The 23,031-nt window shown below is 39.5% G+C and overlaps 1 protein-coding gene across 1 annotated transcript in view; it reads left to right on the top strand.

The window, feature by feature from the left end:
- fat2 (FAT atypical cadherin 2) overlaps positions 1-23,031 on the top strand; it is a 193,255-nt gene that overhangs the window by 29,954 nt on the left and 140,270 nt on the right. The window contains exons 3-4 of the mRNA XM_033974109.2: positions 2,547-2,858; positions 17,466-17,524. Coding sequence (XP_033830000.2) covers positions 2,547-2,858; positions 17,466-17,524 — 371 coding nt within the window. The remainder of the gene's footprint in view (positions 1-2,546; positions 2,859-17,465; positions 17,525-23,031) is intronic.

Here is a 23,031-nt window from a genome sequence, read left to right on the forward strand (position 1 = left end):
GAATACAAGTTATGTTTTTATTTTGTGGGTTTTAAAATGATGAGAATGCTGCCACAGCGATTAACAATCTAAAACGAAGTATATCTTTTGAATGGGAAAAAGGCCTCAAAATGTTGCCTTAAAACAAAAGCTAGAACTCATGAATGAATCCTTGTACGCTAAGTAGCTCTGTGTACTATGTTCTGGTGGAGGATCTGCCATCTGCTTGTGTTCATCAAAATGTTAATTTTGCAAAAATAAAAAAATTAAAGCCGCAAACGGCATCAAACGGCCCTCGCGGGCCGTGCTCCGCACTCAGCGTTCCTTAAGGCTGGTGCTAACACACCACTAGTCTCTGTTTTCTTGTGGCTTTGGGCTGCACTTGTCATCAACTTAATTTTCAGCCCTCCATACAAATTTATTTGATATTCTGTAGGGAGCGCTATTGTGCCAATTTAATTTCTTTCACAAACAGTAGTATTAGGCAAGAAAATTTTACAACTGAATTTGAGCCCAATCGGACTTTGTACCTCAGTTTGACAACCCCTTTTTAGCTTTTGCTACATGCATATATCATTGTTTTATTAATTAACTTTGTCTACATTTAAATAGTTTGCCTCCATCCAGCTGTCTTCATTGAACAGATTGTTAAACCATAGCCTCAGGTCACATTGCCTTTTAGATTAATGTCTGAAACAATTTTTACTTTTTCTGAAAAAGTGCTTTCAAATTCAAATGATTTGTAATAAGTGCAGTCTTCTTTGCAGGTCAAAAGTTCTCCTTAGATCAATATGAAATGATTAAAACAACAATGCCAACATTCTACAGTCATAATTTTCTTTTGTAGCAGGACGTGCTCAGGGTTGTACAACTTGACATTTCCTTTTTTTAACATCCCCTTCAGTTGCACCCACCATCCCCTTCAGTTATCTTATAGCTCCAGAGTTTGCACTTTGGAGCTATAAGATAACATCAGGGCAGGTGGAGTGTGCTGTCATAAAGGACCATGCTAAAATAAATCATAAGTTTTAAAGATGGTTTCTTAGGCTAAGCCAAGCTCACGTGCCACATGATTTAATGCATAGACAAGTTGACGAGTTGATAAGTTAACTTGTATTTAGAGTAGATTTTGCATAATGTTTGTAAGCACGGTGGCTGAGAGGCTAGTACTCATGCTTCACAGCAAGAAGGTTCTGGGTTTGAATCCTGGGTCGTCTGAGCCTTTCTTTGTAGAGCTTTCCTGTTCTGACTGTGTCTGGGTGGGTTTCCTCCAGGCACTCCGGTTTCACCCATCAACCCAAAACATACACCATATACAATCCTCCAGCTAAGCTAGTCCTGACCAAGACTAGCAACAAGATCACAAAGATGGGTTCCCAGGCTTGTATTGACAAAGGATTGACTATGGACCTCTGCATTAAAAAAAGAAAAAAACAATCTTCATCTTGATTAAAATGTGATTTATTTCATGCATTGATTTTACAGTAGATGATTGGCAGTACACAGCCAAGTGATCTCTACAAATATCTAATGTTAGTGACTTGGTAGAAAATATTAGCATTATCAAGTTACTGGTTTTAGAACATATCTTTCTGCAAACAATTTCTTACCCATACTATTATGTTGCCGCACAAAAGATAAAGGTAACAGATCAAAAACAGTGACAGTTTGAATGGCTTTTACCAGATTGTTCCAGAAAAACAAACATTCAGAGTTTGTTTTTTGTTTTTTTCCCTGAAGCCTTTGAGGAATTAAAGGAGATTCAGGAATTAAAGGAGGGCGTGGATCAACATCAACATGTTGCTACTAGAAACATATTCAAACTCAAATAAAGGTTTTTCATACTGCGGAAAGTGGACTCTTTTATTACCCTACAAGAAAATTATTCTCTTTTAATTTCTCTCTGTTTTAAAGTCCACAGTTTAAATAGAAAAATCTTGCTGCAAAGGTGTTTATAGACATTCACATTCTAAGGTTTTCAATTTACAGTTGCGCTGTGTAACTTTTGAGGTGGGGGGAAATACCAACTGCTTGTCATTGTGTAGATTTTAATGTTCCACAGTATGGCATTAAACTTATCTATCTTGCATTTATTCAATTTTTTATTGCTCAAAAACACCACATGAAATTCCATACAGATGAAAAGCAATAATGTTTCCATGGAGACAAGCAGGTGGTAAACACTCCTCCAGAAAAGTTACAAAGTTCATCTTTAATCTTTTACGACATGTTATTTTGAATGAGTGAAACTGCAGAGTCCATACTGCCTACAATATACTGCTTACACTATTGTCTTAAAGCTGTGGTGCAGGTTTTTTAAACTGCAAAAGGAGGAATTAGGTTTTTTAATCTAACTTGTTCCTAATCCCGGATCCTAATTAAAAGAGTGACCCAACTACACCATTAATATTTCACTAGTAGAAGACAGAAGTAGATGGATCTAGTTAAAATAAGGTTAAAATAAGTCAGACTTTCCATGTTATTGTTTGTGTATACATCTGTCTTTATTCATTAATTTATTCATTCATCGTATCTATCTGTCTTATTTTCTTGTATTTTGTTCCTAGGTGTGATCCGTACCACAGAGGTAATGGACAGAGAGACCACCCCTCACTACTGGCTGTCAGTGTATGTCACAGATCTCGGTACTGAACCGCTCACCTCTTGGTGTCACGTCTTCATTGAGGTGATGGATGTGAATGATAATGCTCCGGAGCTCAGCCAGCCCATGTACTTCGGCTCTGTCCCAGAAAACATGCCCCAGGTGCCGTCTGTGGTCCAGGTCCAGGCCAAAGATGCAGACAGCTCCTCCGATGGTCAGATCACGTATGACATCCTCGAAGCACACCGGGCATACTTCAGTGTGGACCCCAAAACAGGTAAAAATCTGATCCAGTTTATATTGTACATATTTCGACAGTCCCAAGCCATTGTAGAGTACAGCTATTTATTAGAAGTATGATTTGGGGGTATGTACACACCATAGACCAGGGGTGGGCAAACTTTTTGACACACGGGCCACAATGGGTTCTAAAATTTGACAGAAAATCTTTTAATTTAAGTTAAATAAACACAGCAGAAAAACTCAGAACAAGGTTTACCCTTACCTATTTTAATCATTTAGTCACGTTCATTGGGCCATATTAATAAACCCAAAGGGCCGTGTGTGGCCTCCAGGCTGTAGTTTGCCCATGTCTACCATAGACTGTGTAACGAAGTGGACTAAGGGACTGTGACGTCCCCCATAGTGTTTGGCTCCAGCCAAATGGAGCTCATTGAGGTTAGGAGGTATAGGGCCGAATTTGGAGCCAAGATTCATATTTGCTATTCTGAGTATCATAGCAACAAAAAAGCCAATCCGGAGCTGTCAATCAATGCTGTTGCTCATGCTAGCGAGAGTGATCTTGGGGAAAGAAGGCCTCTCATTGGCCTGTTATTAATGTTCATATCTTGATTTACAAACAAAATAGTGAAAAAAAAAAAAAAATGCAAGATCACGTGGCACAGGTGAATATGACTATTTTAAGATCAGAATGATGAGCCTCACAGTAGCAGTTACAGACACAGCTTTTTTTTTTAATTTTAAATAGAAAGTGAATTGGAGCCATAAGCATGCCCATGCTTACTTTATTTTTCAAACTTAACGACTAGCACCTTAGCTATGTCCATCCCTATACAATCTATGGTTCACAAGCACAATCTCCAAAGTGGGACTAAACAGGGACTAAACCAAGATTGGACCAGGATTAAAAATTGACTTCAACTTAATTCATCCCAGAAGGCAGTTAATTCACGACATTCCCAGAGCAGTTCTCACATACACACAAATACACGGTATGTCTGTCTATTTCAGTTTAAAGTGGAACTCATCAGGTTGACCCAACAATGCAGAACAATATATGACAATGCAAATAACGTCAGTAATATTATATTGTAATATTATAAAGTTTGACATTAAAGACACAATAAGTAACTTTCTGGTGGTGGCATGTAGGGTTGATCACGATGATCAGATGGTCCTAGATGTTTTAAATGTTAAACAAGACACCCTTAACAATCACAAGCTAAGGGCAATTCAAGGGCAAAGGCCAACAGGCATCATTTTACATATATCAGGGATATTTTCATTTGATTTAGAGATTTTTTTTATTATCTTATGGGAACAACTATTAGCTGTAGCTCCATATTACTGTATTTTACCGGTAGAGTTTAAAGACACTAATTATGCATAACTCTTGACAATCTTTGGATACAGGAGGTTTTTGCAGGAGGTGTCAGATCTCAGCTGTCGACAAAGACTTCAAAATGGTTCCATTAGTTAAACCTGATATTACATATCTATCCAGGGGGAGAAAGTGACATGATACTTGGATGTGTACAGTAAGCATTTTGATGTACATTTCAGGAACAAAAATGTTACTGTTTCTAAGACTGGGCGATATGACAAATATATGTTATGTTTTTTGTAATAGATGAGATTATGGAGGCCCCCCATAATTAAAATTTCTGCCCCATAGTTATTATTCTAAAAACAAGCTGAACAATGGATGCTTTTTTAACATTCACAATTCACCATGTTTGAGCATTACTGTGAACATTTGACATATTTTACATAAAGTAATGGAGCAGAATTTTTTTTTAAAAAGTGACTTTCTGAATGATACAGTGAGGCTTGATTGGTATTAGCTAAATAAATGCTCGACACATTTTCGCAAATGTACAGCCCTGACATGTCGCCGGAGAAACGGACTAAACCAATGTGTAACAACTGGGTGGGGTGATCGGTTTTTCATTTTCAGACTTATTTATCTAATATACAATCAAGTTTTACCATAATTCACTATTTGTCATAAAGCATTAAGGCAAGGGGAAGGGAGGAAAGTAAGAGGGGAGAGGGGGACACTAGTCAGCAAAGGGGAAGGGGGGTCCAGACCCCCATCCTCCCCGTGATTTCCACCTATACCGGCCACTTCTGGGAAGGTTCACTACTGTACTATGCTTTCTCCATTTGTGGATAATGGCTCTCACCATGGTTCGCTGGAGGTCAAACCTTTTCCAGACTTTTACTTTTCTTCTCATCTGCTCCTGAATTTATTTGGATCGCGGAATGATGTCTTGGGTACAAAATGGCACACTTCACCTTGTCAGACAGGTTCTATTTAAGTGATCTCTTGATTTGAAAGATCTGGCAGCAATCAGGCCTGGGTGTGGCTATGAAATTGAACTCAGCTTTCCACAATAATATGATTAATCACAGTTACCTCATCATTTAACAAAGGGGGCAATTACTTTTTCAATTATTATTTATTTATATATATATATTTTTAGTGTTAAATAAAAGCATCACAGAAAAGCTGCATTTTATGTTTACTTGGGTTGTCTTTGTTTAATTTACAATTTACATTTGTTTGATGATCTGAAACTTTTAATTAATTGTGAGACACATGGAAAAAAGTAAGAAATCAGGAATGGAATCGGTATTGGTCTATAATCTATTCTTTAGTATCTAATTTGAGTTAAATGGGTCTCTAACGGAGACTCCTGTGGGTCATTTACATTAAGGCTCTCCAAAGCCTTTAACATGCCTGTCAATGAGTCGCCTGCTCCCTGTGGCTAGACACTACTCCATCCATCATCAGGCAGGGAGAGAATGAAAGTGGGAGGGAGAGATGGAGAGAGGAGAGGAAAGAGGGCCGAGATACAAGACAGGGAGAAAAAAGCAAAAGAGATAGAAAAAGTTGTGAGAGAAAAAAGAGAGATGCAATAAGAGGGAGGGCCATGAGAGGAAAGAGAATGGAAAAAGGGAGGCAGAGAGAGAAAACATAAAAAGGTAGGGGAGAGAGGGAGTGAGGGTGAGAAAGAGGAAGGGAAGGAGGTTGAGATGAGAGAGAAAAGGGGAGCAAGATGAGAGATGTGATAAGAGGGAGGAGGGTGAGAGGAAAGAGAGAATGAAGGAAAACGGAGGGGAGAGATAGAGTTAGAGAGGTGAGGTTAAGGTTTTAGGTTAAGAACAGAGACAAAGGTGAGAATTGGAGAGAGTGAGAGAAATGGGGATAGAAAACTGAGAGAGAATACGAGTGAGAAGTAAAATGTGAAGGGGATGAGCGTAAGAGGAGAGGTCAAGAAGAGAGAGAGAGAGAGCAGAGAGAGGGAAAATAGAAGAAGAGAGAGAAATGAGCGATAGAATTGTATTTCTGCTAAGGCGCGAGTCATGTCTGAACAGGGGTGACTGAGTAGAACACAGGTGTGTCACAACAGAAGTACTGCTCTCATGGAGAGAGAGAGTGGGAGACAGACAGAGAGATATATAGAGAGAGAGTGTGTGTGAGGGAGGAAGTCACAGACACACTCACCCATAGACCCTGGACTGCTCTGATGGAGAGGGGGAGGGACAGAGAGAGATAGAGAGAGAGTGGGAGAGAGACAGACAGATCTAAACTACAGGGTTAGCAGTTTTACACAGAATAAGACAGGAGATTTTGCTGTTTGTGGGAGAAATTATGGTACTTCAAAACTCACAGTCATTGCGATTTGCTAATTGTGATGTGTTTTGATTGGAATTCATCTCGCAGACCACATTTAGATAAAAACTGTAAAAATACATTTTAAGAATCCTCTCTTAGTTACTTTTAAGGCAAGTCAGAAACCTAGATACATTCCTCCATGAACGAAACATATGAGGCAGGAACAGATTTGACCTAAAGTCCTTGAATTGACACATGAGTTGTGAAAGTTAAATCAAATCTGCCTGTAGCTGATTTCTGACAGTTTTAGCCACCAGTGTAGTCTTTGAAGTAGTGTCTTAGCCAAGACGCTACGTGCTGCTACAGGCCCAATGCTAATCTGCACTGTCCACGCCTTTAGGCCACAATGCAAAGGATTACAGAGGAGGAGAGTAAACACTGTAAGGTCTCTGCAAGTCCGGACTAGAGACTAGAAACCAGAGACCAGAGACCAGATACCAGGCTATAGACCAAAGTCCAGATCAGAGACCAGACCAGAGACCAGAGTCTAGATCAGAGACCAGACCAGAGACTAGAGATCAGAGGCTAGATCAGAGACTAGAGACCAGACCAGAGACCACACTAGAGACCAGAAACCAGACAAGAGAGCAGACTCCAGACTAGAGACCAGAGAGCAGATTCTTGAGTCCAGATCAGAGACCAGACCAGAGACCAGAGACGAGGCCATAGACCAAAGTCTAGATCAGAGACCAGACCAGAGATGAGAGACCAGACCAGAGACCACACTAGAGACTAGAGATCAGAGTCTAGATCAGAGACTAGAAACCAGACCAGAGACCACACTAGAGACTAGAGATCAGAGTCTAGATCAGAGACTAGAGACCAGACCAGAGACCACACTAGAGACCAGAGACCGGACCAGAGACCAAACTGGAGATAAGAGACCAAAGTCGAGAGTCCACATCAGAAATCAGACCACAGACCATACTCCAGACTAAAGGCCAGAGACCAGGATCGGGAATGATCTCAATTGGGGGATCAACATTTGGGGAAAATGCATGTTACTGTTAACACAAAAGAACCTTACAGAATACAACTTTCTAGTGAGAGGCAAGTATTTTGTGCTTGACAGTTACATTATCCTGGATAACAACTAACTAGTGTACATAATTTTTGTCTCAAAAAAAAAGAAAAAAAAGAAAGAATGAAATATATACATTTTAACTTCATGTTAAGAACTGTTCCGGCAAGCTTGTTTACTCTTACATTTGGTCTTATACTTGGCCTTTGCTGCCTTCCTGTAAGCCTTGTTCAACCAATGAAATATTTTGGTGTAATTTGATTTTCAGAAAAAGATTGAAGCTTTGTTCATGTTAAAGTAGACAGCGCAGAGGTAACAGGGGGTGGCATGGGTATTACGTATTCTTTGTGTGCCTGTGCTGCTATTTTAAAACAGTGCAGGATTAAGCACGTCTCTCTGAAAGGTTCTTTGTGTTTGTCTTTGCTTTGTGCTCACTGGATTTCCTCACTTCTGTTCAGGACATTTCAATAAAACCACACATTTCTCAATAAAAGCTCTACTACAATTATTCAGTCATAATGACAAATGATATTGGACCTATGTGCCAAGGTGCTTGTACTAGTACTTTACTTGTTACCTGAAACAAAAAATACTTCCGAAAGTAGATTATTTTCTTAACTTTTGCCTTTTACTAATATTTTTAAGTAACTTTTACTTAAGTGCTCATCGATTTCAGCATGCTGTTAAATGCAACATTTTGATGACTTGCTTATATTGAAATTAAATAATAATTAGTTTAAAATTGTTATTCACTATGGCACCAACGAGCAGCAGAATGATGAAAAATTCTGAGATCTGTAGATAGGCTATCTAAGATTATTGACTTTTTCAGTTTTGTAATTTTGGGAAAACCGCAACTGGCACATTGTTTTATTTATTTCATATATTTATTTCAGTGCATATTATTTCAGGACAGTGAATATTAATCAACATTTCAATGTAAATAAGCCAGAATTAGCCCAAGGGCTATTTTTCATCTGTGGTTCCTGGGCAGATGTTATGTTACATCACTGCAACATCGCTGCATCACTTAGTTGTGTTGCACATGTTCAGTATTTTCTCCATTCCATTTTCTTCCGCTTTATCCGGGGCCGGGTTGCGGAGGCAGCAGTTTCAGCAGGGAGGCCCAGACTTCCCTCTCCACACACACTTCCTCCAGCTCTTCCAGGGGAATCCCGAGGCGTTCCCAGGCCAGCCGAGAGACATAGTCCTGGGTGTTCCCCGGGGCGTCCTCCCAGTGGGACATGCCCAGAACACCTCCCTAGGAAGGCGTCCAGGAGGCATCCGGAATAGATGCCCGAGCCACCTCCTCTCGACATGGAGGAGCAGCAGCTCTACTCCGAGCTCCTCACCTTATCTCTAATGGAGAGCCCAGCCACCCTGCGGAGGAAACTCATTTCGGCCGCTCGTATCCGCGGTCTTGTTCTTTCGGTCATTACCCAAAGATCAAAGAGCAGTTCCTTATACCCCTATGATAAGCAAAATAACAAGGACCGTGACGTCGCCCAGCATGGTGCAGCCGGGGCCCGACCCAGGCCTGGCCTGGGGTTGGGGCTCGAATGCGAGCACCTGGTGGCCGGGCCTTTGCCCACGGGGCCCAGCCGGGCTCAGCCGGAAAGGAAGACATGGGTCCGCCCTCCTGTGTGCTCACCACCCGCAGAGGGTCTCACAGGGGTCGGGTGCGAAGAGCATTGGGCAGCGGTCGAAGATGGGTGTCTAGATGACCCGGTCCACAGACACAGCATCTGGCTGTAGGGACATGGAATGTCAGTATTTTCTTCATTTTTTTAAAATCTTTTCATCCTATTATTATTAGTAAAGTAATTATTTAAGAGAGGTGTCTATTGTTCACTTCTACCATTTAGTATAATTTTCCAACTTGTATCTACATTTAATTTCTTTATTCTGAAGGATAAATCAAGAGAATTCAAACAAATATTTTATCTTCCAGTGTTAAATTCACATTTTCAAAATACAACTGCGATTATTTTTTTATAGTCAACACATCACGATTAGTCAGTTATTCATTGCAGCCGTGGAGTTAGCTCATATCATGGTATTTAGGGTTATGGTTAAATAATATCACAGTTTTCATGGGGCAAGATTACAATTAACATTTTAGCACGAGTCATGTAATCTACTCAGAACATTGCTGAATGTGACCAATAGGAAAAGTGTGTTTGTTCAAGCATAGAGCTGTGTTCAAGAATTTTTTTTTTTTTTTTTTTACCAAAATAGCCAGCATTAGCCAACAGTTTTTCAATAAGTCACTCTCAACTTTTTGTTGAAAGTCAAACCTCTAACAAGGAACAGAATGCCAATATTGATCACAGGCTCCTGAAAATGTGTTGTTTATATCAATTTCGTATTTTTTCTTGAGATTTTAGCTAAAAACCTTTTGGCGGTATGTGCATTGTGTCTCCATGGCAACTGATGAACATTATGCATCTCCCCCAGCATGATGTTGCTATAAAGTATCACTATAACTCAAACCCCTCATCAAAGATGGTTATCTCCAGTGGCTCTGATCCGTGCTTAAGCTAATCTTTGGGGCGTGGCGGCTCTTCTTGATTTGTACAAATGTGTTCAATGGAGGCTCATGTCTGGACAAGAGCTGTGACAAACGGTGACTAACCCTTTTCTTTATACAGCTGTGGTACAACTGTTATATGATCTAACTAATAAATCTACAGAGTGAGTCAGGCTTTCATGGTGTCAGATCTATTGAATTCATAATGAGGTTTTGGTTGTTGGTCGTTATAAAATACAATATAAATGTAAAGCAGGTGAAGTAAGCAAAATTCTTTTTTTTTTTTTTTTTTTTTGGGGGGGGGGGGGGGGGGGGTTAAAACAAAGCCCAGATTAAAGTCTTGAGTAACAGAGCTTCAGACAGAGCAGTACCTCTAGTTAGCTTGATCCCCACAGGGAATGAGCTGCAAAGTATCAATAGAAATAGAAGTTGTGAGTAAGCCAAAGAGTTTAGGAAGGATATCCATTTGAGATGTGATTAGATTTGAGATTTAAGTTTGTTGGATTCGGTTCATATTTCAAACATGTCCAGGAGCATTAACATTTGAACTGAAATCTGAAATTTGAATGACTATATTACAGTATATTTCATTATTACCCCTTTTCATTACCTAAAGTTCTTTATCTATATGTAACCCACTTCAAGGTATGTATACGTCTCAACCTCAACACTGAAAAGTGAAACATGGCTGTTGTTCATTCAATGTGTTTTGTTTTGGGGTTTTTTGCCAGTGGCTTAATTTAACAAAATTTAATTGGTCTGTTCAATTTTAATGATACAGATTTATACTTGTGTTTGTATTTATTTTTTCTATGTACATCCAATTTGGCTAGTGCAACAGTAGTTCACAATAGTTAAATTGACCCAATGTATTCATTGTGCCTTTCTTGATCATGCGCTGTGCCAAGTCAACCCTCCAACACAGGGGGCAGCACCAGCAACAACTTCACTTGACTCTGTCCAATAACCAACAGAAGAAAACTATGCCACCTGTGTTTTGAATACTTCGTGCAAGTTTCAGCAACGTGACCGAGACCTCTCCAGACGAACAGCTTTTCTAACTTTCTCATGGAGCCCATTCCCCACCCAAGCACTTGAACGGGGACTCAAAGCAAACACCTGGTCAATTCTCAGGAGGTAAGTGTCACAATTAGGGCAAAACATTAGTTTGCACCTAAGTTTGTTTAATTTCAAAGGAAACATGTGCATGGCATCAATGTGACATATGTTTTACCACCAGATGAGACGATACAAACAAATATTGCCACTATGACATTGCAGTGCATTCCAGAGAGAGCATCAAGTCAAAATATTTCAGTGACAAAAAGCCATTTAGTGAACCAAGTGTTAAAACTGGTGTACCCAACTTTATTTTCTTATCAGTACCTTTTGTTTTCCTTGTAAAGCTTTAGAAAAAAAAAAAAAAAAAATCTGACCCTTACATGTCCTCATTGAGCTTTGTTAAACTTGTAGGAAAGTGTCCAGTGATTCGCTGTATTATTTTTTGAGATAAGCTGATTGGCTGTTCATGGATAAAACCAGTGCTTCACTTTTGTGTTTGAAAAATCTGTTCTAAACCTGTGGCAGGGACCAATAAAACATGCATGTGAATCTAATGAGACCAAAAGGTTTGTGAGAGCGAGAAAAAGGAGGAGGAGGTTTAAATTCATATATATTTTTAACTACACTTTTCAAGCCACAAATCGTTCAGAAATGGTAACAGTAAAATTGGAATTTTTTCAGTTTAATGTTATTACATTAAGTATTTGAGGGAGTTTATTTTGAGCAGACACATGCGGGTGCATTATTGACCATGTTGACATACATTAGTTGAAATCTGACTTTCTCTTAGTTGTTGTTGGATTATTTCAGACAAAATAATATATCCCTTGAGAATATAAGATTTCACACCATTTATCAGAAAATCATATAGTGCAACTTTAAAATGTTTGATCTAGATTTGAGTCGTTATAGCTGCTATTTAAGGCCCAACAAAAACAATTGTTTGCATTTTGTGAAGCCAACTTCATTAGAACTTTCAATTAGTTCTGCATTTACCTTCAGAAAGTCTCAAGGGATGGAAAAAAATAAGATGCTAATTACTGAACTTAATGTTCATTTAAATTGTCTACTGACACTATTGGGATAGATTTTTTACAGTAGTGATGTAGCAGATTAATATTGGATTGTTCCAAAGCTTTTTTTTAATTGTTAGTAATGTAGCTTGGCTATTGGGCATGGCTTGGTAGGACATGGTTCAATTTACTATTAAAAAAAATGCATTATGTGTGAATTATATTTTGTGCTAATTCTCATCTTTTGCAGGCATTGCAAGATGGTGACATTGAGGTGACCATGGCAGTCATTGCAACATCTACAGATCTCCAGTCTAATGTCCAGTCACCGATTAAAGGGGTCGTCACGCTCTTTGGTCTGATCTACGCCCTTAATATGAGGTACCCTAAAAAGTGCAAACGGACATGTGAGTTTATCCAAAAAGTGCTTCTGGGTCTAGATGGAAAAAGAATGAGTACAAAAGTGCACAAACTCAGCATCTTGCTACATCGCAAGTAGTTCATTCATCTGCTTTAATACAGTTTGACACATTTTACAGTTTTGTTGTTTAACTCTATTAAGCTGTTCAAAGTTACAGCAGACAAAATGTGAATGTTATTTGTTTTGTTTGTAAAGCTCCTGCACCCATTATCTTTGTTGTGGCTACCAGGATGGCAGGAAAGAAACGGTGGTAACCAATGGCAATGAGCCTGAAAGTTGGATTTTATTTGCGTGATTAAAAGAAGATGTAAATAACAATACTTATTAAAATTGAATACATTTAAAATCACCTAGGCCAGTAAAAGGTTACTACTGTTTAAAGAGTTTCCATCTTTTTATTAAACCATAAATGATGCAAAGACTGTTTTGAAAAGCATTTGTGATTGTTTTCTATTAGCACAACTCGCTCTGTTGCTTATTTAATATTCTTTAAAAATGGAATTGCCATTACACAATCTGAGTAAAAATTTTAAATCATCATGAGATGATCTTTCCCAAATAAAATGAATGCCAAAGTACATTTGGGTTTGTTAATGTAAGGCTTGACTCACTTCTAGTCCAGCTCCACAAATCCACTTCTTTCATCAATATAGAGCTTTGTCAACCCTGCAAAATGCTGTTTTTGATCATTTGTAACTCACAATCCACAAAAATATCCATACTTTATAAAACTTTGTTTTTTTTTTTGGAGCAGGCCTCGAAGACTCATAGCTTTCATATTATACGTTGTATAGTGTCAATTTTGTGCATGCACTGTTAATAAAAAACTAAAATATCAATGTGTTATGTATTTACTAAGAGTTTAGGACAACAATATTGAGGGTTGAAATGTGTCATAAAGAACTTGTATTGTTTTAAATTTGCTCAATTAATTGATTAATTAATATAGTTGAATATTAAGGTAACATAATTTTCATCTTGAACCAATTCTTCCTGACAATAAGAATCAGGTTAGACCAATGTAATAGACATCATTATGAACAACTAAGACTTTTTAGATGTAAATGATTGCGTTATAAATTGTAAGTTGAACCAATGAACCTCATTAATCCATTAAATGTACATTCATTTAATTTAGAATTTTACATTGTGTTAATCTATTACAAGTATGTTAATTTAATTTAGTATTTTTAAACTGGCCCATAATGCCATTTTTTTTTTTTTTTTTTAAATTGACCCAATTCAATTTTAAACATTGAACCAATGTATAATGTATTAACTGTTATAAATTAAACAAATATAGTTTGGCCAATTTAATATATATCATTATTATCAATAATATTTAATAATAATAAATAATATAGAATAATATTATTTAGAATAATATTTTGATGTAAATGATTATGATATAAATTATACATTAAACCAATGTTTTACTTTTTTCCATGTACAATTACCCAAATTGACATGGGTAATTGTAGTCAAATGTGAACTTTTAGTTAGAATAATGTAAAAGGAGTGCACAATACATATACAATTAAAACCTATGGGGCCACAATAAACTAAAAACAAAATGTTCGTTGGGAAATGTTCTCTCTAGAAAGTGTTGCCTGAAGTCACAAAGTCAGGGGAATAGTCAAGTCAGGGAATGTATCCAAAGTAGGCTCTCTCTGGTGTTGATTTTATATATATATATATATATATATATATATATATATATATATATATATATATATATATATATATATATATATATATATAATTTTCAAAATTTGCTCCCGTTTGTGCATACAAAGTCCAATTTAGCTCAAATTCGAATCAGTTGTAAAACGTTTCTGCCTTATTCTACTGTTTGTGAAAGAAAGAATTTTGGCACGACAGCGCCCCCCTACAGAATAACAAATATATTTGTATGGAGGGCTGAAAATTTTGTTTTCCCAAATGTTATCAGATTTGACGCAAAATTCCTTTGGGTCATCCCAATCAATAAAGTCAATCAGACCCATGTGTTTTTGTGCACCGTGTTGCCATGGCGATGCGCCAAACAGCCAATGTTATCCTAATGGGAAACCTCCCAATTTTTCCCAGTCATGGGGACAGTATTAGTTTCATGGAATGATGTGAAATTTGGCACCATGACTCTTCATGTCATCCTGATCAAAAAAATCAATGGGACCCATGTCATATTTTTCACTGGGTTGCCATGGCGATGCGTGAATAGCCCATGTTATCCTAATGCAGTGGTTCTCAAACAGTGGGGCGCGCCCCTCTGGGGGGCGCAGTGAGATGCCAGGGGGGGGACGCGTATGACTCCGCGTATGACACTGTAGATACTGTAGACAGTGCGTACGCAGCACGCACACAGCAAAGAACAGGAGAGAGCGAACAGATCGTGACACAGGGCAGTGAACAAGAGACACTTTTGCTAAAGAGACAGTATGGAAAACATTTTAACAGGGATGAAAAGAAAGGCGGAGATAAACGGAGGTAATGAGACTCACCCGAAAAGTAAGACAAGGAAGTCTGATGAAGCGTATGGAGCACTTGGCTTCACCGTGACTCCGGTGGGACACGAGGACAGACCTTTGTCTGCTGTGGCAGCGGACAGTATGAAGCCAAATAAGTTAAGACACCTCATTACACCTCAGTCACCCTGATAAGACACTGGAGTTTTTTCAGCGTAAACGTGCCAAATATTGCCAACAATCATCCCGCTTTGCGAATGTCACTTAAACCATCGAGCACTGTTAGCATCATAAGGTGGCGTACCAAATTGCTAAATTACTTGTTTTAATTTGAATTTTTTCTTCTTTATAGGGGGGCATGATAGAAAATAATTGAGAAGCACTGTCCTAATGGGAAAATTTCCAAATTTTTGTACATTTCAAAGTCTTATGACAACTTATTCACTTCATTGAAGAATGTGAAATTTGGCGCAGTAACTCTTAAGGTCATTCCTGTCAAAAAAGTCCGGGGGGGCTAAGTTTGTATTTTGCACAGTGTTGCCATGGCGATGCCTGGAAAAACCCATGTTTTTGCATTTTGTGCATCAGCACTTCCAATGTCTTTTGACTTGTTTGGTGCCAAATGCAGCCCAAAGCCGCACTAAAACAGAGGTAAGTGGCGCGCCAGCGCCACCCACAGGGAGTGCCGGGTCGGCCGAGTGCGAAGCACGGCCCGTGAGGGTCATTCGATGCTTCTTGCGGCTTTAATTTGGCCTTATTATGCAAATTTTCAAGCACAGTGTATTTTACTTTGTATTGTACTTTACTTTTACTTTGTATGGTATCAAATTGGTCAAAAATAGGGACACCTGGGACACCTGGGACATTTCTTGTATAAAACTGTTAGAAAATCAATGGCTTGCGATAAATCTGCTGGGATAGGGGACACAGGGCTCAAAACTGTCCCAGGTAAGCAGAGATGTGTCGTCACTCTAGCTACAGTCCCTGACAAAAGTCTTGTCACTTATCCATTTTGTAGAAACAAAAGCTTATAACCTGACTTTAAATTAATCGATTGGTTTTAGAAATGTCTCATATGAAAGCTAAAACCCTCCCAAATTATGCTCAATATACTAAAATAAATTTGCTTCACTGAAGAAAGATTGATCATTTAATGAACACAGAAAGGTCAGATTTTGGCAAGGCAAAAGTCTTGTCGCCTTGTCATATGATGCACCCAATCCTAGATTACAGCCTCACCTGTGATGAGGCTGTAATCCTAGATTACAGCCTCATCCCAGCCTAATCCTAGATTACAGCCTATCAATAGCCTAAAATATCAAGAAGTATTAGCTACCTCTTACATTCCCAACCATAAAAGGGATCAAATTTTGCAGCAGGATGGTGCTCCATTGCATACTTCTATCTCTACATCAAAGTTCCTCAAGGAAAAGAAGATCAAGGTGTTCCAGGACTGGCCAGCCCAGTCACCAGACATGAACATCATTGAGCATGTCTGGGGTAGAATGAAAGAGGAAGCATGGAAGGCAAAACCAAAGAATCTTGATGAACTCTGGGAGGCATGTAAGACTGCTTTCTTTGCTATTCCTGATGACTTCATCAACAAATCGTATGAATCATTGTCGAACCGCATGGATGCAGTTCTTCAAGCTCATGGAAGTCATACAAGATATTAAATGTGGATCTCACAGCACCACTACTTAATTCACTGACGTTATGCAACATTTTTTGTATTTGAAGTCAATTATTTGTTAAATTTTCTGTAGGCGACAAAACTTTTGTCTTGCCAAAATCTGACCTTTCTGTGTTCATTAAATGATCAATCTTTCTTCAGTGAAGCAAATTTATTTTAGTATATTGAGCATAATTTGGGAAGGTTTTAGCTTTCATATGAGACATTTCTAAGACCATTCGATTAATTTAAAGTCAGGTTATAAGCTTTTGTTTCTACAAAATGGATAAGCGACAAGACTTTTGTCAGGGACTGTATATCTCTAAAAGTATTGATTTACAGGGTAGTTCACCCCGTTATATGCAATATTTTTAGGACTTTTTTTTACATTCAAATGAGATAATATTTTGAGTTAAATTGTTAATCGCTATGCCAGAGGTCCTAATGTTTCCGCATTCTGAAACTGTAGCTGGAGATGGGTTCCTGGTGCCCACCACTCCTGCTGCATTGAAGCACAGGCCAAATGCAGAAGACACATTTTTAAGCAAATAAATACTCCTTATTATTACAATTAACAGAAATAGCTGAAGCTCTCTGGGAGTATTTGCAATGGTTGTGCTAGACCAGTTGATATTAGCCATTGTATAATCAATAAGAAAATTTAATTTGCCTTCAATCAACTGCGGAAAAACTCTCTCCATGTGACTTCTTCTTTGTTTGTTGCTAGTTAGCCTGTTGCTAGCCCCATGGTAACCCAGTGTTTGTGTTTTCTCTGCAGGAGTGATCAGCACACACGCAGCTTTGGATCGGGAGGATAAACCTGAGCACAGCATCGAGGTGAGACACAACTCTTCAGTTTTCTATTACAGTAATGCTAAATTCAACTGCTAAGGCTGATCTGCTTATACAATATATCTGTACTCGGGAAAGATCAAAGACTATATAAAGAAATGGACTAAGGGAGTATGAAGTCACCCATAGTGTTCGCCTTCAGCCAAATGGAGCTAGTCGAGACTTTCACTTATAAGGCAAATTTCCATATTTCCATATTTGGAATTCCAACCGTGAGTATCATAGTAACCAAAGAGCCAATTTGGAGCGAGGCTGTTAAAGGTATCGCTTTTCCACCTGCACCACTGGTTTCGGAGGGGGTGGGCGCATAGCAGCACTATCAATCAAACCTGTTGCTGTTATGAATGTTCATATCTAGATTTACGTCAAATTGGCCAAGGGGAAACACCAGGATACCACCGGAAGGGTGACAGTTTTTCAGTAGAAAGTGAATTGGAGCCAGAGTTGATGGAGTTGGAAGCACACCCATGTGCACTTTCCATTTGGAATGCAATGGCTTGCAGTTTGGCTACGTCCATTTATATATACAATCTATGGGCAAGACATATTTTTCTCAAACACATGGAAAAAAAGTACTGGCCCTTTAATGTTACATGTCTAATAACCATTTTCCAGTAATCAAGATCTCAACTCTTAACTTCTACTGTAGATCTTTGATTAAGTTCTAAGCTTGTTTATTCTTCTGAAGGCCAAAAGATTAAAGGTTTTAATATTCCCCCCATCTAAAGTAATGAAATAATAAAATGTAGAAAGAAAACAAATGAGGGTTACTTTATGCGAAAGACAGCAAGGCAAGGCAAGGCAAGTTTATTTGTATAGCACAATTCGTACACAAGGTAATTCAAAGTGCTTTACAGAATAAGAAAGACATTAAAATCACACAAATCAAAACATAAATAATTACAAATAATCATCATAAAATTAACATTAAAAGAGAAGAGTGCAGAATAAAAATCTTTCAGTCGTATGAACAGCTAAACAGAACCGTTTTGAGCCTGGATTTAAACATTGTCAAAGTAGAGGCTTGTCTCACATCTTCAGGAAGACTGTTCCAAGTTTTAGCTGCATAAAACTTAAACGCTGATTCCCCATGTTTAGTCCTGACTCTGGGCACCAGCAGGAGGCCGATCCCTGAAGTCCTCAAATTGCGAGATGGTTCATATGGCCCTAACATGTCGGAGATATACTTTGGACCTAGGCCATGGAGAGACTTATACACAAGCAGAGCTGCTTTAAAGTCTATTCTTTGAGCTACAGGAAGCCAGTGCAGAGACCTGAGCACAGGACTTATGTGCTCGTACTTCCTTATTCTAGTCAGGACCCGAGCAGCAGCATTCTGGATGTACTGCAGCTGTGTTAAGGCTCGTTTGGAGAGGCCAGTGAGCAAGGCGTTACAGTAGTCTAACCTACTGGAGACAAATGCATGGATAAGTCTTTCTAAGTCTGGCTTTGACAGCATACCTTTGATTTTTGCAATGTTTTTTAGGTGGTAAAAAGCTGCAGATGTTATTGATTTGATGTGGCTGTTAAAGTTCAAGTCTGAGTCCATTATTACCCCTAGATTTCTAGCCTGATTTGAAGGTTTTAGAGAGAGAGACTGGAGGTGACTGCTGACACTTTCTCTATGTTTCTGTGGGCCAAAGATGATGACTTCAGTCTTGCCTGAGTTTAGCAGAAGAAAGTTGTTTTGCATCCACACACTGATCTGTTGGATGCAGTGGCAGAGTGAATCCACTGGTCCATATTCACCTGCTGTCAGTGAGACATAGATCTGAGTGTCATCTGCATAGTTGTGGTAAGACACATTATTGCTGCGTATTAACTGGCCTAACAGCAGCATGTAGACATTGAACAGCAGGGGTCCCAGGATTGAACCCTGGGGCACCCCACAGGTCAGGGACATTTTATCTGATATACATTTTCAACAAAGTACTCCCTGTTTTCTAAATAGGACTTGAACCAGTTTAGTGCCGTAGCAGAGATGCCCACCCAGTCCCCTAGTCTCTGTAAGAGGATCCCATGATCCACAGTGTCAAAAGCAGCACTCAGATCTAACAGGATCAAGACTGAGACTTTGCCTGCATCAGTGTTCAGGTGGATGTCATTTGTCACCTTGATAAGAGCAGTCTCAGTGCTGTGGTGGGGTCTAAAACCTGATTGGAAGACATCAAAGGAGTTGTTCATTTCGAGGAAGTTAATAAGCTGTTGGTAAACAACTTTTTCAAGGACTTTGCCTAAAAATGGCAGATTTGAGATCGGTCGATAATTGTTCAATATTGTGGCATCAAGACTGTTCTTCTTTAGGAGAGGCTTGATAACCGCAGTTTTCAAAGCACTTGGGAATGTTCCAGATTGAAGTGACATATTAACTATGTGAGTGAGTGGTGATAGCAAACTGTTGAGCACAGACTTTAAAAATTTAGTGGGTAACACGTCGAGGCAGCATGTAGATGCATGTAGATGACTGGTGACAATCTCTTGGACAGTTTTATCAGTTACAGGTGCAAAGTGAGTCAGCTCTAAGTGTCTAGGTGGGTGCTGGGTTGTTATTTGTGTTGTGGAATTTATGGCATTTTTAATACCCTGAACCTTGTCATTAAAGAATACTGCAAACTCATTGCACTTAGATGTGGAAATTAGTTCTAACGGCAGTGGAGCTGGGGGGGTTTGTTAATCTGTTTACCGTTGCAAACAGGATACGAGAGTTTTTACTACAACTTCCAATAATGTCAGAAAAATACCTTTGCCTTGTTCTATATAAACTGTGGTTGTACATGTGCATCTTTTCTCTGTAAATTTCATAATGAACCTGGAGCTTTGACTTGCGCCATTCCCGCTCGGCCCTCCGGCACTCCCTTTTCTGTGCCCTGACCGAGTCATCATTCCTCCATGGCGCTTTCTGCTTATCTTTAACCATTTTAACCTTCATCAGGGCAATGGTGTCCAGAACATTCAAAACACTCGAAGTTACAGAGTTCAACAAATCATCAACATCAGAACATGAGGCATTTTCAAAGTGTATCATTTCCATGAACAGTGCACCTGTCTTATCATTTATGTGTCTCCTTCGAACAACTGCAGGACCAGCCGCTGGTTTGGGAATAACAGACAGGTCAAAGAAGACACAGAAATGATCAGACAGAGCAACATCCACCACATTGACATTTGAAATATTTACTCCTTTTGTAATGAGCAAGTCCAGAGTGTGTCCTCTGTTGTGGGTGGGCTCACTGACATGCTGAGTCAGACCAAAGGTTTCAAGGACAGAACTGAGCTCTTTAGCGTTCCTGTCAAACACATTATCCACATGTACATTAAAATCACCTGTAATGACTAAACCATCAAAGTCTGTGCATACGACTGAAAGCATCTCAGTAAAATCATCAATAAAACTCAGACAGTGCTGGGGAGGTTTGTATATGACTAAGTAGAGTATGGAGGGGGATTGTTTTAGCTCCATTTTGAATGAAACATACTCAAAAGATGAAAACACTCCAAATGACAATCTGTGAGTAACTAAATTATCTCTAAAAAAATGCGCACACACCTCCACCTTTTTTGTTTACTCGTGTTTCAGATTCAAATTTGAAGTTTGGTGGAGTTGATTCCACTAGAATTGCATTACTTGTGTTTTTGTCGAGCCATGTTTCAGTTAAAAACATAAAGTCAAGACTAAAAGAAGAAATAAAATCATTAATTAAAAAGGACTTGTTACATAAAGATCTGACATTGAGCACAGCAAGTTTCAGATTAGTTTCAGTAGGACTGGATGTTATCTTCTTACAGGGAATGTGAACTAAATGTCTCTGATTGGACAGTCTAACTGTCCTTCTGTTAATCAGTCTACGCGGTGTAACTGTAGATATAGCTCCATCACAGGGCCTCAGCATGATATTATCTTTATCATGACTGTATGTCCTGAGACAGCAGAGGCCCTGTGTGTCCTAGCTCTTGTTGATAACAGCTCTGGGGGAAGGCAGGGAAGGGCGAGCAGGGGGGAGTTTGGGTGAGGGACCAGGTGAATGAGCAGGGGGGAGTTTGGGTGAGGGACCAGGTGAGGGCCGAGGAGGTGGAGCAGGGGGGAGTTTGTGTGAAAGACGAGGGGGGATAGGTGGGTACGGGGAAGAGTTCAGCATAGATGATGCCAGAACTCTTGATCGCTCTATATTAGGTGTGAGAGGAGCCATCTTAATTCCTGATCTGATGAGACTTTCTAGATGGTCGGGAAGGGCCATAGGTGAAGGTGGGGAGGGAAAGGAGAGTGAGGAGTCCCTAGAGGGAGTAGATGTAGCAAAGGGGACCCAGGGCTGGTCTGTGGGCAGGGGAGGTGATGTGGGTGCTGCTGCGACTGAAACCTCTGCTGGGGCTGTCACAGACAGGTTCAAGGCCTGCGATGTGGGCCCTGAGGGAAGTGACGCTGGAGATGCATCCTTCGCTTTTGAAGGTGGTGGTGATGCTGATTTGTACTCTTGGGGAGGTGGTGGTGCTGCTGAATCCTTCGCTGGGGGAGATGGTTGTGCTGCTGGTGGTGACTCCTTCGCTGGGGGAGGTGGTGGTTGTAGTTGTGGTGCTGCTGGTGGTGCTGACACATTGGCTCGGTCTGTGGTTGGTGCAGCAGGAATGCTTCTCTCATTCCTCTTTTCTCTCACTGGCCCAGGACCCTGTCCAGGCCGGTTTCTCAGAGCGTGGAGGAGGTTATCCGTCAACACTCTTACTCCACCTCTGCTCAGGTGCGGGCCATTTCCCTTGAACAGGTCCTCTCGTTTCCAGAAAAGATCAAAGTTCTCAATGTAGTGCAGTCCTCTGGCTTCACATTCGTTGAACAGCCATGTGTTCAGCTGAAGCAGCCAGGTAAATTTGTTCATCTTCGTTCTGTCTATGGTAGGAAGAGGTCCACTGATGAAAGTCTTAACCTCCACTTTATCAAGCTCCTCAAATAATTCAATGAAATGCTTTTTCAAGATTTCAGTTTCATTCATTCTGGTGTCAACTGCACCCACGTGCACAATCAGCTGTTTAGCTCCTTGGTGTGTTGACAAAACTTTTGGGAGGAGTTTTGTAATCTCAGAGACAGTGTGACTGGGGTACGAGCAAGTTTGGATTCCTCTGTGAGTCACATCTCTGATAGCACCGTCTCCTAGCAGCAGCGTATCTCTGACCTTGACGTTTGGCACAGACCGCCTGTCTGCCGGCGCTCTTTTGCCAACTTCATTGCTCTTGTTTTGCGACAAAAATCCATTTTCTGTTTGTATATTAACATCAACATCAGTCTGTGACAGTGGTAAAAATCTGTTTGTAAGTTGTATTTTTGGGTGATGTAACTATATAGACAGAAATAGCTTCATTTCATTTTATTTTGGAGAATAAATTATAGAAAAGCAAATGTGTATTTATTGGTCCATGACACTGTTTTAACACTTTGCTCATAATTTCCATTAAAAATATATAATAATATGCTTTAATTTTTACAGCTACTTCTCCACTACTTCTTT

Source organism: Periophthalmus magnuspinnatus, chromosome 10 (assembly GCF_009829125.3).
Source record: "Periophthalmus magnuspinnatus isolate fPerMag1 chromosome 10, fPerMag1.2.pri, whole genome shotgun sequence".
NCBI classification, from domain to species: domain Eukaryota; kingdom Metazoa; phylum Chordata; class Actinopteri; order Gobiiformes; family Gobiidae; genus Periophthalmus; species Periophthalmus magnuspinnatus.